Raw genomic sequence first — 18,714 nt, forward strand, 5'->3', positions numbered from 1 at the left:
GGGCATGTATTACAGCCAGGGGAGCGCAGTTTTAATGAAATTTGTAATTTTGAAATAAATACATAAAATAAAAAAAAAAATTTTTTTTTACTTTATTTTCTTTTAAAGTTAATTGTGGTAAGTTAGTCGGCTTTGTGTTACACATCGTATATCATTGAAAAAAGTATTAACTGGAGATGTTTTTAAAACTACCTGAACATCTTGATAGATTTTAGTTTTTTTTTGCGTCAAGTTAAAGTTACCTTTCATAACTTTTTTGGCTACTTATATTAACTTTTTGAGCTCAAAACGAATTATTTCGGTATTATTTGTACTTGATATTGATTTTTTTAGATTCAGGATACATTACAGACTAAATACAAATGGGAAAAAAAATTAAAGATGTCAAAAGGCATAATTTTTTGAAAATCCTAAAAATAACACAAAATCAATGATATAAAAAAACCCGAGGCTTTTAGAAGACAAGTTTATTAAGAAAATATCTTCTATCTGAGCCTATCTATATGCCCACAAAGTTTGGCTAACCCTCCGCCAAACACCCTGTATGCATCAAAACGCATTTATTGATGTGCAACAAAAATGTTTTCTTTGCCAGTGGCGCTGAAGGTAGGTCTTCTATTGAATTTTTTTTTCTTCCGACGCATGGCTTTTACTTCCCTAAAATATGACGTTTGACAAAATATGATGTGTTATGTCAGTTGAAAAAAATAGATAGGCGTGTCATTATAATGTTTCCTGCTCGTTAATTTTTGTAGTTTTTTTCTTATGATCTTATTTATCAACCCGTTTAAAAAAAAATCATATTAAATTATTGGGAAAACGAAACCGCATTTCAAAAGTGGTTGTTCCCAATAATGTGCTATTTAAAAAAATTAAGTAAATGCCAAAATTAATGGTTTAGACGTTTTAAATAGGCGTGTAAAATATTTAAGTCGTAAAATGTAACGAAAAATTTTTCCATGATGATTTTCCTTGATTAAAAATTAAAACTTTTAACGCATTCATGGCACCCTATTTTAAAATTTAAAAAAGTCAATCAAGTGTCCCATTTAAAATAAGAAAGTTAGTATCACTTCTTGTTAAACCGGAAGTGATGGAAAACAATAGAATATGTCAAAAGATGCTCTTATAACTATTCCATTGATATACCAAATTTTATTTGTTTATCTTGAAAAGTGAAAAAGTTATTAAGTATTTCCTTTTTCCTGTGTCACCCAGTATAAATGAATTGTATTTAATTTTCGTTTTGCATGCTCGGTTAAGCAAACAGCTATGCTGCACTTCGCCGAGTATAAAATAAAGACCCATTTATTTATTTATTTATATCAGCTATTTTTGCGAGTCTAATACTTTGTGATCTAAAACCAGTTCGACTGAAAATTTAGGAATTAAATCAAGAACAAGTTAAAATTGACAGTGAGAATAATAAAGAACTCCTTATAAATGTGCCAACGTTGACTAGGCTTCAATTTATAAACGAGACAGCAAAGACGGACGTCTCTTCTCATAACTTTTCAATTGAAATTCAAATGGTATAGCAACTACGGGGAATATCTAACTTCCTGCAGTACATGTGAGCTTAGAAAACAAAACGTGCCCCATTTACCTTTGTTTAGGGACCCTTTTGTTTATCGACATTGACTAGTCTAAATACTAAAACGTCCCTTTAAAGGTACTGTTGATCCATATAAAACAGAATTCCCATATGGAGATCGTATTGATGTTTATTTTGGGTCATTTTATCACTTATGAACAGACCATAATGAAGGGTTTGTGTGTGCTTGCCGAAGAGGGAAAGTTCGATCCGATTTTAACGGCGAATTGGCCGGAATTAAAAACTCATTTCAACCATCATCGACGGGAAACAAATTTTCAATTCCGCCATAAGCGGCAATCGATTGCCGAGGTCTCCCCGCTTGGATGTTTCCGTTTGGCCGCCCTTCCCCAGTCGCGAATATCCCGCGGCTTGTTTCAATGTTTAATTGACGATGGCGGGTTAATTAGATATTTGTGCAGCAAGTTTAATTTTTTTTTAAATGCTTTTCTTTTAAGAATTTACTGGGGGAAGAGTCTCCCCCTAAAGGCTTATTAATTAACTAATAACTCATGCAATTTTGGATGTAGAGGAAATGAAACTCGGGGGGTTATTATTTTATACACCGAGCTACTTTTCTACGAAATTTCATCATTTATAGCATTTTCAATATTTAAAAGCTACGAAACTGTTGCTCAGGTCGAAACTGTTGCGAGGGTCGAAGCCGGGCATCCCGGGCTGGTTAATTCCTAATAACTTCGGGGGTTAGGCAAATTAAATTCGTGGGGGTAGTGACGTAGTAAACATATCGACTGCTCTTGTATTAAATTTCATATTTATAAGTTAAATAATTTTTAAGTTTACTTACCCAAAATATTAAAATATTTAAAATAAATATTTCATTCAGGTAAAAAAAGATTGGTGAGAATTATTTGGCATAAAATGATATAATAAAAAAAAAATCCTCCACCGGGTGTTTTAAAAAATAAAGCTAAAAACAATGTGTTTAATTTTTTAATTTTTACAGAATTAGTTTCTTTAGTTTTAAATTAATTTGAAAATCCTATAATTAAAAGAATTGACCTAAAGTCATATACACAAGTACATAATATTATTATGAAAATGTAAATACGTTAATTATTGTCCTAGTTTTTGTACAATTTTATTAGTATTCTGTAGTTAAAGTTGATTCGTAGGGTTTCTTTAGGGTTCTACTTACGTTTGGTTTATTATTTTTATCTATAGTGTTTAGTTTTTAAGGAGTTCATCTTGTTCAAGAGCCCCATTTTGGCCCCAATTTAGGTTATTTAGGTTATATTTTTGTAAATCCCTGTAGTTCTAATTTTCTAGAATTTGTATACTTGCTTGCTTTGCCTGTCAGTATACTCCTAAAATTATTGGTCTCTTTGGGCAAAAACAATGAAGATAATTCTAAATATTTCGAAACTGTTCCATCGGGTTTTAGAAAGGACGCGCTTCGTGACAATTAATTCTGTTTTTTATTGTTTAGTCAGTTTCTACCTTGGAAACAATTAAACGACAGTCAAGGCGAGTTAGGTTAGTGTTTTTGACGTTGACAATAAAAGTGTGTTCCCGAATTTCGTTACAATGTAGTAAATTGCGACGTCTTCTTGAAGAAAATCAAGATGTGTTTTCCTTGCACGATAATAACCTGGGAAAAACTGATTTGGTGCTGCATCGAATTAACACTGGAGACAATGGTCCGATTAAACAAGCACCTTGAAGAATTCCGATAGCTAAACAAGGAGAATTTCCTCAATGCTTCAAGAAATGAGGACACAAGGAGTGATAGAACCTTCTCAGAGTCCCGACAGAGTCCTATAGACATCTCCAGTTGTGCTAGTGAAGAAAAAGGATGTATCCACTAGATTTTGTGTAGACTATCGGCGACTGAATGACATTACCAAGAAAGACAGTTATCCCCTACCAAGAATTGACGACACCCTGGACCTGCTATCAGGTTCACAATGGTTCTCAACACTCGATCTAAAGAGTGGATACTGGCAGGTAAAGATGCACCCAGAAGATAAGGAAAAGACCGCATTCTCGACTGGAACAGGACTTTGGCAGTTTACAGTAATGCCCTTTGGACTCTGCAATGCTCCAGCTACCTTTGAGAGACTTATGGAAATAGTTTTACGTGGAATGACTTGGGAATCATGTTTAGTTTATCTTGATGACATCATCATACTGGGAAAAACATTGGAAGATCATTTAAAGAATATTCAAAAGGTATTTATTAAACTGCGAGAGGCCAATCTGAAGCTAAGTCCTAAAAAATGTTGCTTATTTCAAAAAGAAGTTCGATACCTTGGCCATGTAATATCAGAAAAAGGTGTCAAGACTGATCCAGATAAAGTAGAGGCAATCGAAAATTGGCCACGACCCACTGACAAACACCAGTTAAGAAGCTTTCTGTGCCTTTGTACCTATTACAGGAGATTTGTAAGAAATTTCGCTAATCTTGCAAAGCCTCTACATAAGCTCACGGAGGACAAAATGGTATTTAGTTGGTCAAAAGACTGTGAAGAAGCATTTCAACGGTTAAAAAGAGCACTATGCACATCTCCAATTTTAACATATCCGATTCCTGGGCAAACTTTTATTTTGGATACCGATGTAAGTAATGTTGGAATTGGGGCCGTTCTATCACAAAAATATGAAGATGACGAGCAAGTGATAGCTTATTTCAGTAAAACGTTATCAAAACCAGAAAGAAACTATTGTTGCACCAGACGAGAGCTATTGGCAGCAGTAAAAGCTATTGAACATTTCCATAAATATTTGTATGGTCAACGATTTATCTTTAGAACTGACCATGCTTCGTTGAAATGGCTGTTTCAGTTTAAAACCCCCGAAGGACAAATAGCAAGGTGGCTTCAACGATTACAAGTGTATGACTTTACAATAGAACATAGGAAAGGCGAATATCACCAAAATGCCGATGCTTTATCGAGAAGACCCTGTATTGAAACATGTCAACATTGTTTTAAAAAGGAATCAAAACAGCATCCAGAGATATTTACTTGTAATCGTATTGGCCTTCATAGTTCTAAAGAGTGGGATGTAGCTAGTTTAATCCAAGATCAGTGTGATGACCCAGTATTTGGTCTTATTTACGAACTGAAATCTCGAGAAATTTCAAAACCAGAATGGAAAGATATTTCTGACAAATCTCCAGAACTAAAAGCTTATTGGTCTCGATGGAATTCATTGGTTATAAAAGATGGATTGTTAAAAAGAGTCTGGGAGAGCGTAGATGAAAAACAAAAGACATATCTGACAGTCCTTCCTCGAAAACGGATTCCGGAAGTTCTTGAAGCTGTTCATGGCGGTGTCGGCGGAAGACATTTTAGTAAGACCTTGGCAAAAGTTAGAGAACGGTTTTACTGGCTGAACAGTCATCAAGATGTTGAACACTGGTGCCGACAGTGTAAGCAGTGTTCGTCAAGCAAGGGCCCAAGAACCCGGACAAGAGGAAAGATGATGCAGTATCTTGTTGGTGCACCCTTTGAACGAATTGCCATAGACGTAGCAGGACCCTTTCCTACTAGTAGCTCCGGAAACCGATATGCTCTTGTTACTATTACTTTAGTAAGTGGCCCGAGGTTTATCCGATTCCAAACCAAGAAGCAACGACAGTAGCTGAAGTGCTGTTCCAGAACTGGATTTGTCGATTTGGTGTACCCAGAGAGATACATTCAGACCTAGGAAGGAACTTTGGGTCACAAATATTCCAACAAGTATGCCAGTTGCTGGGAATCCATAAGACCCGTACAACCCCACTACACCCTCAGTCTGATGGAATGGTTGAAAGATTTAACCGCACATTTAAAACCTATTTGAGGATGGTGGTAAACTCTAAACAAACCGACTGGGATACCTGTATACAACCATTCCTATTGGCATATCGTTCTTCAATCCACAAGTCAACTGGAAAAAGCCCGGCAAAAGTTCCCTCTACGGTGATGAACTTCGTTTACCTTTGGACATTATTACTGGAAGACCCCTTAAGTCTGAAACCCTTGCGGAGTACGTCGACCATTTACAAGAGCGTTTACAAATTGTTCACGAACAAGCACGGGATAAACTTCATCTAGAAAGTAACAGAATGAAATCACGTTATGACATAAAGGCAAATTCTACCGGTTTTAATCCTGGGGATAAAGTCTGGTTATACAATCCACGGAGGACGAAGGGCAAGTCACCAAAGCTCCAGAAGGATTGGGAAGGTCCATTCAATGTGGTCACCAGAATCAACGACGTGGTGTACGTATCCAGCGACATCCGACAACGAAGATGAAAATTGTAAACATCGTCCGGCTAGCGCCCTATCATGACTCAGGTGGTCCCATGTTTGATCGGGACGATCAAACTTGAGAGGAGAGCAGTATTATGAAAATGTAAATACATTAATTATTCTCCTAGTTTTTGTACAATTTTATTAGTATTCTGTAGTTAAAGTTGATTTGTAGGGTTTCTTTAGGGTTCTACTTACGTTTGGTTTATTATTTTTATCTATAGTGTTTAGTTTTTAAGTAGTTCATCTTGTTCGAGAGCCCCAATTTAGGTTATGTAGGTTATATTATTGTACAGAGATACACAATCACTTGCACTGCCTAAAGTAGGAATCACCAGAACGCAGGTGTTTTATCTTTGTTTAATAGACTGGCTAAAAAGAGGTGACAAGTCTGTGAGTCCTGGCAGTGTTTAAAATATTAAAGTGTTATAAAACTGTTATAAAAGATAATGTTTTCCCAAACCGTTGAATAGGGAGACGTGGATCAATTGAGTGGCCACTTGGGTCACCCGACCTTAATCCATTGGACTACTTTCTTTAGGGTTTGTCTCAAAAATGAAGTGCACTACTACACATGTTTGATATCCTCAAAAATTGCATTCGTAATATAATTAGGAATATTTCTCCCGATAGTTCAAAGTATACACCAGGAATTTATCAATCGTACAGTTCTGTCATAATAAGGCTTCCCCACAATTTGACGTGACAGTCCAAGATGGCTGCCGAAAGATATGTACCAGGGGAGGGCAAAAAGTGCTTATAATTTTTCCTTGCTCAGTATAACAAAATGTAATCTTTCTGTTAATAAAACTGAATTTTTGCACAAAAAAAACTCAATTCGTACACATACAACTTCTATTTGACCCTCTAGAACAGAAAACTCAATCGATCCCCCTACACTTCTTATATCTAGTTTCCAAAGCGAGAGACTCGCTGGACACATCTTTAAACATCTCGTACTCATCCAGCTCCAAAAAGGCGTCGTTGATCTCGTTGTTTTTATACGTAATTTCCAGACTGAACCTGGACGATTTTTCCGTTTTCAAGCCATCGCTGTACTCCTCGTTAGTGGACAAGTAGCAATCGAACTGCTCCTGGTTCACACAGAAAATCTTCTCGATACGTTTTTGTTTTTTTCTGGAACGTGTCTGTTTATACCTTCTCGGACTAAGCGCTTTGTATTTGACAATGGTGCCCTTTTTTGCAGTTTTTTTCATTTGGTCATCCAGTGGTGCGGGGTTGGATGTTAAGCTACTCGACTTAGGAATTATCGACAAGTTCGTTTCCTCCTGGAATAACTTATGATTAGTGAACACGAACCTAATAAATATACCTGGACTGCTAATGCAAATGGCCATCATGCCAAAAATAACCGCTACCTGGTGGCCGCCATTTTTGTGGTGGTTGAGTCGTTTTGATGTTGGTCATTCTGAACATTTTCAGTGTTGCCGACAAAATATATATTAAATGAAGGTAATGAAGTTGATGACGCTGATATTTGACATATGATCGGGTCAATACGCCAGTAGCCGGACAGTTTTGTCAATTTTTAAGTTTAAAATTCTATAAAAAAATATTTTTTTTAGCTACAAAATTGATTTTAAAAGAAATTGATGTCTGCAGGTGTCTATTTATTATAAAGAAACCAAAATTGGAGATTTATAGTACATGTTTTTAAAAAAAATCTATTTTCCTATAAAAATGCATTTTTGCTAGTGATCGGACACGACAAATCCAGTAGTCGGACAGAACGGGATTGATCAATTAAGACCAGTTCAGAAGTAGTAAATAATTAATTTTCGTTGAGAGCTTTACTTTAGAACAAGCAAAAATGTTAGTTAGTTTAGTAAAGAAACAAAATTACAAACAAAAATATTGTTTTTAAAAGAAAATCATTAAGACAAAATAATTTTAAAATTGACACACAAAAAAGATGAAAAGGTAATATAATAGTAAAGATAATAAGAAAAAATTGTGAATGTTTGAATGAAAAAATGTTTTACTTTCCCTAACCTCATAACTTTTATTAGTAACATGTGTTGTGTTTTGATAAAATGATATTTAATTTTACTCAGTATGGTAACATCCAAATTTATTACTTTTAAAACCCGCCACTATGTGGTGCTCGAAGCATCGGTTGCTAAAAATTTACATGTTAGTTGTCACTCTCTCTCTCTTTCGAGTACGAAATGAATTTGTAAAGAGGTGCCTTGTTTCCCGCTGAATATAAGTTTGGTGTTTCGCCTAAATAAGGTGTTTTAATAAGAAAAAATTGTGAACAACAAACAGCTGAAGCTTAGAAAACCCTCCTAACAACGTTTTTTTTTTTAACAAACTATAAAAACAGGAATACTTATAATTATTTAACATAAAAGAACAAAAAACTAAATTTCTTTCCTACAATAAAAACCTAAAATAAAATATACATTTTGCTAAATTAATTAGACATTTAGCTATTTTTGTTAATTTTCCAATGTCAATATAGGATCAGGATCGAGACTTTCTGAGATGTTTTCACTCTACCCTTATTACAGTCCTGTACCGTTGACTTTGGAACTAAGTTAATGTTTTTTTTTAAATATTTCTGAGCGTTCATCCTTTTTTGAGAATTCATTTACTAAAACAAAAAAACCATCTCAAAATTAAACTTTTTTTGTCAACTTTTGTTAGTGAACGATTACTGGATGGGACTGAAAATTAATCATATACCAGTAATCGGACAGTTTTTACAGAGGCAAATTGATGGTTTAATATTGAAAAAGTATGACCGATTACTGGCTGAACCAAATAAAACATACTTCATATCCTTAAAAAAAAAAAGAGATAGAAAAATTTATTTAATTTTAAAGTAGAAATTTTCGCTTTATTTTTATAGAAGCCGAACATGTGTCCGACTATTGAATTTTTCGCTTGGTCTAGTAACCGGACACCTTATTTTTTTGGTTGTAATTTAAAAAAAAAAGTTTTTTCTAGTAGTTTCAACTATTATACAGGGTGATTTTTAAGTTGATACTTTTTTTTAACTGTGTATAGAACTCGGTAAAATAAACATTTTTTTCAAATAACTTTATTGAAAAAACCGAAAAATACAAAAATTGCATTGCCAAAATGTTATAAAATGACTCCAATACGGTCCTCTCTAATTTAAATAAGTTGTTCAAAGTTGTCACCATTAACTTCAACACAAGGATTTGCTCGACGCGACGTAACCACTGTTCTGTAACGACACGCAATAGAGAAATCGGTTTTTGTCTAACTGTTGCCGCAGCCTGCTCAATACGTGCTATTAGTTCTTCTTGTGTGTCGATGGGCGTCTTGAAAACTAAACTTTTTATATACCCCCACAAAAAAAGTCACATGGATTTAAGTCTGGCGACCTTGGTGGCCATGCAACTGGTCCATTTCGGCCAATCCACCGATTTGGGTATCTCATATCTAAAAATTCACTTCTCGTCTAAAATGGGCAGGTGCTCTATCCTGCAGGAGCCACATAGCTTGCCTGATATTCAGTGGCACGTCTTCTAACAGAACAGGCAGATTATTTTGCAAAAAGTCCAAATAAACATCGCCCGTCAAACGGTCTGGTAAGATAAATGGTCCAACAAGTATCACATTCACAATTCCTGCCCACACATTAGCAGAAAAGCGGTGTTGAAAATTGGTTCTGCGATTTGCATGGGGATTATCAACAGACCAAACATGCTTATTTTGAAAATTGTTAATTCCGTTTCGGGTGAATGTTGCCTCGTCCATGGCTAAAATTTTGTTCGAAAAATGTTAATCATTTTCATGTTGTTGTAAGAACCATTCACAAAACTGAACTCTGCGGGGGAAGTTTTCAGGCAGTAGCGCTTCGACACGTTGAACGTGAAAGAGATTAAATTGATTCTCGCGCAATGTTGTCCATACTTTTGTTTGACTTAATCCGACCTGCCCTGCAACAACTCGAGTACTTGTTGTTGGAATTTGTTCTTCCCTATGAACATTTTCAGGTCTCCTTCCTCTTCCTGCATGCCCTCCACGATGTTCCCGTAAATCGCCAGTATCCCTAGCCGGTTAAATAAGATTTATGAAACTTCTGGGTGTAGGATGACTCCGCAAAGGAAAGCGGTCTGCGTATAATACCGAAGCAGCAGCAGCACTTTGAAGACACTCTTCATAAATAAGCAACATATCCACAAGTTCATTGTTTATTGTTTTCATAACGATGTGCCATTTTTAGGATTTGCAAATTTAAAATTAACATCAATAAACCAAAAGTGTCTAAGACTAACTGATCGGTACAATGCGTGATCGATAATACCAAAATTCGAGCAAAAACTAAACATAAACAGACGATGAAAAACAAACTCATATTTACTTTTTTTATTCTGTATGTCCGTTGTTTTTGAGTGTATCGAAAAAAGTTATTTGAAAAAAATGTATATTTTACCGAGTTCTATACACAGTTAAAAAAAAGTATCAACTTAAAAATCACCCTGTATACATGATAATCTCATAAAACCTAATAAAAAGTAACCACCACATATTTTACTTACCTTTATAGTATACTTGATCTCAACCAATTTAATAAATATTCTTAACTCACAACACAAAGCCAATTTTGAACTTGTCGGAACTAATGAAGAACTGAACTGACAGAGATGACAGTTTTAGACAGACAAATTTTATTGGTCTATCATGAACTTAAGTAAAAAAAGTCATGACTCGTACAGTGTCGTGCACTTTCTTCATTCATAAATAATGAAATCATAATATATGTTTATTATATAAAAATCATAGTTCAAAATTAACGTGCCTTAATACTAAAGTGCTTTAAATTTATATTTTTAAATTATGACTTTGCAGGAGGATATTGTCCATGTTTTGTGAAGCTTTTCTCTAAGGAGCAGGGTATTCGTTAGGTCGCGAAAATAGAAATTTTGAAACATCTATACCATTTTTTCTATACCTCTTCCCTGTCCATTCCAGTTGCTCCATTATTTTGCAGCAAACATTTACCTGTAGAGCTTCTTTTTCTCTCTCTCTTAACTTACTAATTTCCCTTTTTATAATTTTACTTAAATAATAAAACTTATTTTATATTTTCTTATATTGGTTAGCGCATTTGTGTTTTGTTATCCAATCCGTGAAGTACATACTTGTTAGTTATATCATTTTATGTCGTTCATTAACCATCTGATCATTTTTATGGTATTAGGATTCGTAAGATACAAGTTTATGAGAGCAATAAAACATGTTTTTTAAAGTGCATGCATCGATCCCTGTAAATTAATTGAAACTTCATAAATTTCAATGAGATTAAACAAGTACAAGAAAAATATCAGAACTAATGCAACTATCTTAAATTCTTAACTAGATGTAACTTTCTATTTAGTTATTGTAAACATAACCTCGCAGAAACTTTATTTTTTTTTATTTTCCTACAATTGGCACCACTAAAATTTGTCAGAATGACCAATATTGAAAAGACACAATCACGCAAAATGGCGGCCACCTAGTAGTGGTCATTTATTTGTCAATGGATTGGCAGTCCAGACATATTTATTAAGTTCGTGTGAGTGAAAGAGAATTATATTAAAATTCACTGATCTTACCCTGGGACTATTGGGTCTGGTCAAGTTAATAAATCGATTGAGTACCGCGATCTGATCGCTCTGATCCGTCATTTTCGCCTTAAGAGCGCAAATTTCATCTTGTCTACTTTCCGCCGCTCTTTCTAGCTCTAAAAATAAAAACACCCCTACAGTTGGAAACACTTAAGGCAATTACTATCCAGTAACAGCCCTAAGTGCCCTTTGCCAGCCATCCAGAGAGAGAAATCGGGGCCTTTCCGGGGCCACCGCTCACTCGGTTTCATTAAAACCGATTTATCGTCGCATTCTTGCCCGGATACAGATTTTTTAATTTACGGCCACTCATAACCAGCGGAGAGGGTGGTGCCATTTATTACCTAAAATGCGAGCGTCCCTTTGACTAATCTGGATCGAAAAATTCCGTTCCATTTGGCCGATGTTCGGTTGTCTGTCTACTAATTGGGCATACGCTTCCCTTATAGCCTGTAAATCTTCCACCTGAGCTTTATATGCGTCATTTTCTTGCTTTAGTCGGTGCATTGCGCGTTTTTGTTCGAGTTTCAGCTGAAAGCAAATATGTTTTCAACCTTAGAACATTGAAAGGCTAGAATTAGCATCGCTGATGCAATGATGCCAAACGCTTATGTGGAAAAGGCAAAAAAACACTTCATAATCATACAAATTTGACAGGCACAAAACAATACTACTGTTTCCCTTTAATAAAATATGATTAGATACTCTATAAAGAAGTTAATATTCAAAGTTAAATGAATGTAGATAAAGTTTGTTAGAGAAATGGGCAACAACATCGCAACGCCGCTTGATCTCACTGTTGATGTGTTGATGCTACCGACTCAAGGAATCTTTACCAGTGACGTCGTTAAAAAAGATTTACGTGATAAATATTTATTAATATTAACTAAAGAAACTAAATATTTTATAATTATTCGAGATTTCTTAATATTTCAGGTTTAAGGATACACATTTTAGTATGTCATTTTTCTGCCAAGACAACAAACATAAAATTAGTCCTGTTAATAAAACCATAGACAAAACTTCAGTTATTCTTTATAGCCTATTAATATGTAAGTATTTTCAAAAAAATATTTGAATTTAAAAATATAAATATTCTTGTATTTAAGACACTTCATATTGATACACAAATAAGGATTAGTTCATAAATAAAAAAGACTGTCAAATGTCACTTACGTCCACAAATATTATTTTATTATTTATTGGGAGCGGCTACTGTACTACTATAATTATCGTAATTTTCTCTCGTTTCTCATTATAGGTTATGTTTATTTATACAATCACAATATATTTTTTTTAAGGTATTTTAATTGTCATCATCAAATATAGGTATTTTATTTATTTATTTATTTATTTATTTAAGTACAAGGCTCTCCTACAGATAGACTAAGCAATCCAATAACAGGAAAGCACAAAGTATCTTATGAATTTAAATACAAGTAAGCGCTTTGCCAAACATTACATTTTCACCAAACCTAACAAATACACCAAGCAATATAAACCAAACTAACTTATTTAATAGTAACTCTTATAAACAATAAAGAAGCATATATACATATGAATAATGACAATAGGGAAAAAAAGGACAATATTTATCGTTATTTACGAAATTAGGTAGAATTTTTTAAGTATCGCTTAAATGAAGCCATACTGGAGAAAAATATATCATCATTCAAATTAGTTTCTTGAAAATTATTAAAAATACGGGCGCATCTGAACAATGGAGAGTTAGACAAATAGTTTGAAGAATATCTTGAGATGCTAAAGGTCGATCTATTACGCAAAATGTAAGGATTAACGTTGATATGTAAATTTTCCAGACAGAAAGGGCAGTCTATTAAATTATTAATAATTTTATAAATCAATATTAAATCAAAATTGTTTCTACGACTCTCTAAGGGCTTCATACCATAAAATTTTAAGTTATCATAGTAAGTAAAAAAATGTCTCTGTCTATTAAAGCGAAAATTTACTATATTTACAAACTTTCGTTGAACTCTTTCAATTTGGTCAATATATTTGTGATACATCGGATTCCAAGCCACTGTCGCATATTCTATAGTAGGTTTAACGAACGCATTATATAATAATATTAATGATGATTGATTACTAAAACCCTTTGTAATTCGAGTTATAAAACCTAGATTTTTTAGAGCTTTCTGAACAATGTTTTCTATATGAACGTCGAAGAGCAGTCTGGAATCCAACGTCACACCTAAATCCTTAATAAACTCCACATACTTCAGGATAGTGCCCCCGAGATAGACATCACATTTGTTTTGTGTCTGAGATAGTTTTCTGCTAAAAAGTATAGAATGACATTTTTCTGGATTAATAAATAATTTATTTAAGGTACAGTACCTTTCAAAATTTGCAAGATCAGATTGCAGGGCACGAAAATCTGATACCTTCTTGATTGTTGTAAAGATTTTTAGGTCATCTGCATATGCAAGATATCTACAGGTAGAGAAACATTGACCAATGTCATTTAAAAAAATTGAGAACAAAATCGGTCCCAAATGAGAACCTTGCGGTACTCCTGAAGTTACGGTTGTACAAGAAGACTTTACTCCATTTACGACAACGTACTGAGAGCGATTTGTTAGATAACTTTTAATGAGTTTGAGCAGGGCCCCGTGCACACCGAAATTCTCCAACTTCACGAAAAGTGTAGGATGATGTACCTTATCAAAAGCCTTGGAAAAGTCAGTGTACACGGCACAAGTTTCCAGACCACTATCCATACTTTCGTTTATACTCTGAATAAATGGTATTAAGTTGGTTATTACCGATCTTTTTTGGAAAAAGCCATGTTGGTTAACATCAATAGCTTCTTTGACCTTAAAGAATAATTGTTTTAACAACAAAGATTCAAAAAGTTTACCAAAGTGACTAAGTAGGGAAATAGGCCTGTAATTCCGTACATAAGTTTTTTCTCCAGATTTAAATACTGGCACAATTTGAGCTGTTTTCCAAATATTAGGAAAAATGCCGCTGGATAAAAATTGATTATACAAAATATGCAAAGGCTCGCACAAGCTAGGACAAGACTTCAAAAAAAATGAAGGAAAACCGTCTGGACCAGGTCCCTTTTTAGGATCCATAGATATAAGTGCGGATTTAATGTCATTTATATCAATATTGTTAACTACAAAACATTCTTGACATTGACTAGGCTCAATTAAAGTTGGTGTATCAGAAGGTTCAAATACTCCACTAAAATACTTAGAAAAGAGTTCACTAATGTCAACACAATTCGAAGCTTCCTGATCATTAAATTTCATTTTTATTGGTAAGCTTTTAGTGTTTTTTTTGTTGTGAAAAAATGACCAGAAATATTTAACGTCTTTGACAATGTTTATTTCCGTTTTATAAATATAATCTTTGTAGTCATTGCGTATATTAGTCTTTACTGTTTTGCGTAAATTTGAAAAGTTGTCGTAATCAGATTGTCTTCGGTACAGTTTCCACATTTTATGTGCCTTTTGTTTATTTTTAATTAGATAGATTGTGTGTTTGGAAAACCATAGAGGGTATTGTCCCTTATTGATCTTAATTCTAGGGATGTGGTTAATAACAATGTTATCTAAAACAGTATAAAAACATGCAATGTTAATATTTACATCTTTAGATAAAAATAATTTGTCCCAATGAGTAGAATTAATAATTTCATTGATAGTGTCGTAATTGGCATTATTAAGTTTTAACTTGGTATATGAATTACTAATAATGTTTTTCTCCGATATTAAATTAACATTTATATCCAAAGACATCTTCAGGCACAAATGGATCCATACTTTTATTTACAATAACTTTTGTAGAATTAGAAATAATAAGATCCAGAATTTTATCACGAGCATTGAAGACGTGATTAAATTGCTTTAGATTATTAAAGTAAAAAGCATCAGAAAATGCTTTGCTGCAAGGATCAGTGGCGTTGATAGGCAATAAATCCTTAACATTCGGTTTTTGTGACCATATTAAATTAGGTAGATTAAAGTCACCCATTATTAAAAAATAACTATTAATATTAGTGCTTATAATATTTTCTAGTTTAGACAAAAAGTTTAGATAGTTATTTACTGCCGCATGAGGTGGAATATAAACAGTGCATAAAAATAATTTTCTGCCCCCCTCTATAGTAACGCTCACCCATATGTCTTCGATTATTGTGTTATAATTACACCACTTAGAGACAAGTTCCGTGTGGTATACGTCACGAATCGCCAATAAGACACCGCCACCATCACTTTTGCCACTAATGTTAGCGTTCCTATCAAGTCTAAAAACATTATAGTTGTCAGGAAACAGCTCCGAGTCCAGAACGTTGGGATTTAACCAAGACTCGGTTATTGAGATACAGTCGTATAGACAGGTGCAGGCAGACTGATAATCTACTGTCTTTGTCCTAAGGCCTCTGGTGTTTTGGTAGTAAATAAAAAATTGCTGAGACGAAGTCATTAAAAAAAAGAAAAGTTGTAAGTTGGCACAAGAAATTACAAAAGTACTAATTAGAAGATATGGTTTATAGTGATGCTAGCAAGGAAGACAGAGTGTGCTCATTAATAATATTAATGGCTTTGCTATTCTCGTCCCTCTTTATGAAAACTTTCATTTCTTTCACCCAACAAAATTTGAAGTTAGAATTTTTACAAAATTCCCTAGCTTTCTTGTGAAGTTGCTTATAGTAGGGTGAAAGGTGTTCGTTAACAAATATTTTTGAGCCATGTTCAAATCCTAAGTCTGTTGCCTTTAACCCGTGATTTCTTTTCAATTTAGCGGCATTAATAAATTCGTTTCTTTTAGCTGCGGATGAGAATTTGACCACTATGTTTTTGGGTTGGGTTGAACTATTTGTACCCTTAGCATATCTGGCAACCCTATGACATGATACGATATTGTCATCTTGAATGTTACTCCCAATGAAAGAACCTAACTCCTTTACGAGAGTGAGGACGTTTTCCTGTTTCTTCTCGGATTTTGATTCTTTTCTGAATTAAAAAATAGTAACTCGTTAAAATAACTTTAATTGTTATAAAATTACATACAATAAACGATTTCCAAAAAAAGCGACCTCTATACGCGTTTTTTTTTTTTAAACTTTATATCATTTTTTTACAAAGTTGCCTTAGATTGCTTTAAAATAAATGAACTTAATTTTTTTTATAAGTTTTTTACTTATTGTTGGCGACCTTTTGTCTACTGAGTATTGGTTACTGTTAAATAAAATTACATTTAAAAAATAAGTAAATAAAATGGAAATTCAAAACTATTAAGAAATTTTACCCACACAGGGCTACCCGTGTGTGGGCGCATGTATATGCGTTATACTTATAATATATAAAATTACCTAAAATATCAAATAATTTAGATAAATAATACCTATTTGTTGACACCTGATAAATGTGTTTTTGTTTATAAAATTGAAGAGTGGAAATTCAAAAGAGTCTAAGTGCTACTGCCGGTAAATTTCAGGTAACACTTGTGTAATAGTCTACGTGCCAACGCCAATAGCATAGAAAAGGGTCTATGTACCTTTCGTATTACCTTTGTATTATTTTCTGACGTCAAAACCTGCAGCCGGTCTAAGCGCAGGTATCTTTTTTAGGTTAAAGGGGTCTAAGTGCCAAGCACTTAACGTCATTAGTATACAGGGTGTTTTTTAAAATTCAGGAACGTGTCCTTTGAACAAAAATTCGCAAAAAAGTTCCTATAAACATAGGTCCTAAACCTTTTAGATTTTGAGCTACAGGGTGGTAAAGTTTTAACAAAAAAATAATTTTTTTTCGATAACTTAAATACCCCTGTAGATATTTATCCAAAGATTGGTATGCAGGGTCTGTGTATCCAGAGCCATTTACCAACCTACTTTTAACATTTTTATGTTCTCCAGTGGCGTGTTTGCGTGTTTTCCGCTGAATACTTTTATAAAGAAAAATGGTACGCCACTGGTTTTTCTTGTATTAAAAAATATTTTTAAATTCCCCGTTTTATTTGCAACATTTCCGATCCCTTGGATTTTGTCCGTTAGATGTACGGTTTTCGTACAAAAAATTAAAAACCATGGACATGTTGCTCAGATTTGATTAGACTTTCTTTATTCTAGTAATTATTCGTTTTTTTTAGTTTATTGCAATTTTAATAATAAATAATAAAATTTTTATTAATTAATTTAGTACAAAAGCCAGCCCAATTTAATAAAATTGTAATTGAGGATTTAAAACTTTTGCTTCTTAATTTAATTAAAATAAATCTTCTTTCTTTAATTTAAAATACAAGTTTTTAAGTGATAAAAATAATTTCATTTTTTATTATTTATTTAAGTAATATTATTATTTTTACAAAAGTTTTTCAAAATGTGCTCCTCCAGCATCAATACAAGTATCTAATCGACGTCGCATTGATTGGCGGACACGTTCAAAAATTCCTGGTGTCTGCCGAATTATCTCACAAGACGTTATAATGCGATTACGCTCATCCTCCACATTATCAATTGGATTTCTATAAACAAGTGATTTAAGGTTAGTTAGTTAGTTAGTACGCGGACTAAAACCTCTACATATTCTCAAACCTATTAAGTCACAATTTGGAATAATTTACGTGTAAACTTGTCAACTCGCGCACGTTGAGTTTGAGAATAGGGGATTGGGTCCGCGTATTGAATATTTGGTACTCGCGGTGTAAACTAGGCTAATGAATCAAATAAGTATGCATTTAATAAGGAATTTTGGTAATTGGTTTATTTCGTTTTTTAAAGCAATAAGATGTTTTAAAAATCATAAAATTTAGATTTTTCAATTAATTATTTAATAACTACGTGTTTACTTTTGAAACCCCATAACTTTCATAGGTTTATGTTGTTTAACCAGTTAGCAACCCATCAGAGCAAACTTTTTGCCTTCAATTTTCTCGAAAACCATCGTTCTGGGCGATGTGCAACAAGAGTACCTTTTTTGTAGGAAAAAGTATGTAGTTTTTAAAAAATGAACCCACGTTGCGAAAAAAATAACCTAAAAAAAGTTATTCACGAATTAACCCCCTACCCTTGCAAAAACTACCCTTTCCGATTTTCCAAATTATTTTTCAGTATCACCATTTGATTTTGGGTCAAAATTTATGGCAGAGGATTTTTTTTCGAAATTTTATCTCGTTTCTTAAGCCTACAATTTCAAAAAACCGTTTTTATCTAGAGTACTATCACCCCCCGAATTTTTTTACACCATTTCAATGACACCCTGTATACTGTTACT

General features: G+C 33.5%; 2 protein-coding genes across 4 annotated transcripts in view; one reads left to right on the forward strand and one right to left on the reverse strand.

The window, feature by feature from the left end:
- Positions 1-18,714, forward strand: part of LOC126746232 (kazrin) — a 160,609-nt gene that overhangs the window by 37,718 nt on the left and 104,177 nt on the right. The gene's annotated exons all lie outside the window — the stretch shown is intronic.
- The window catches only part of LOC126746247 (myosin-2 heavy chain-like), a 39,092-nt gene continuing 27,074 nt past the window's right edge, over positions 6,697-18,714 (reverse strand). For both annotated transcript variants that reach the window (XM_050454408.1, XM_050454416.1), the window contains 3 exons: positions 11,809-11,995; positions 11,453-11,580; positions 6,697-7,144 (listed from right to left, as the gene is read on the reverse strand). In XM_050454408.1, coding sequence (XP_050310365.1) covers positions 6,737-7,144; positions 11,453-11,580; positions 11,809-11,995 — 723 coding nt within the window. In that variant the 3' untranslated portion in view covers positions 6,697-6,736. The remainder of the gene's footprint in view (positions 7,145-11,452; positions 11,581-11,808; positions 11,996-18,714) is intronic.

Source organism: Anthonomus grandis, chromosome 2 (assembly GCF_022605725.1).
Source record: "Anthonomus grandis grandis chromosome 2, icAntGran1.3, whole genome shotgun sequence".
Taxonomy (NCBI): domain Eukaryota; kingdom Metazoa; phylum Arthropoda; class Insecta; order Coleoptera; family Curculionidae; genus Anthonomus; species Anthonomus grandis.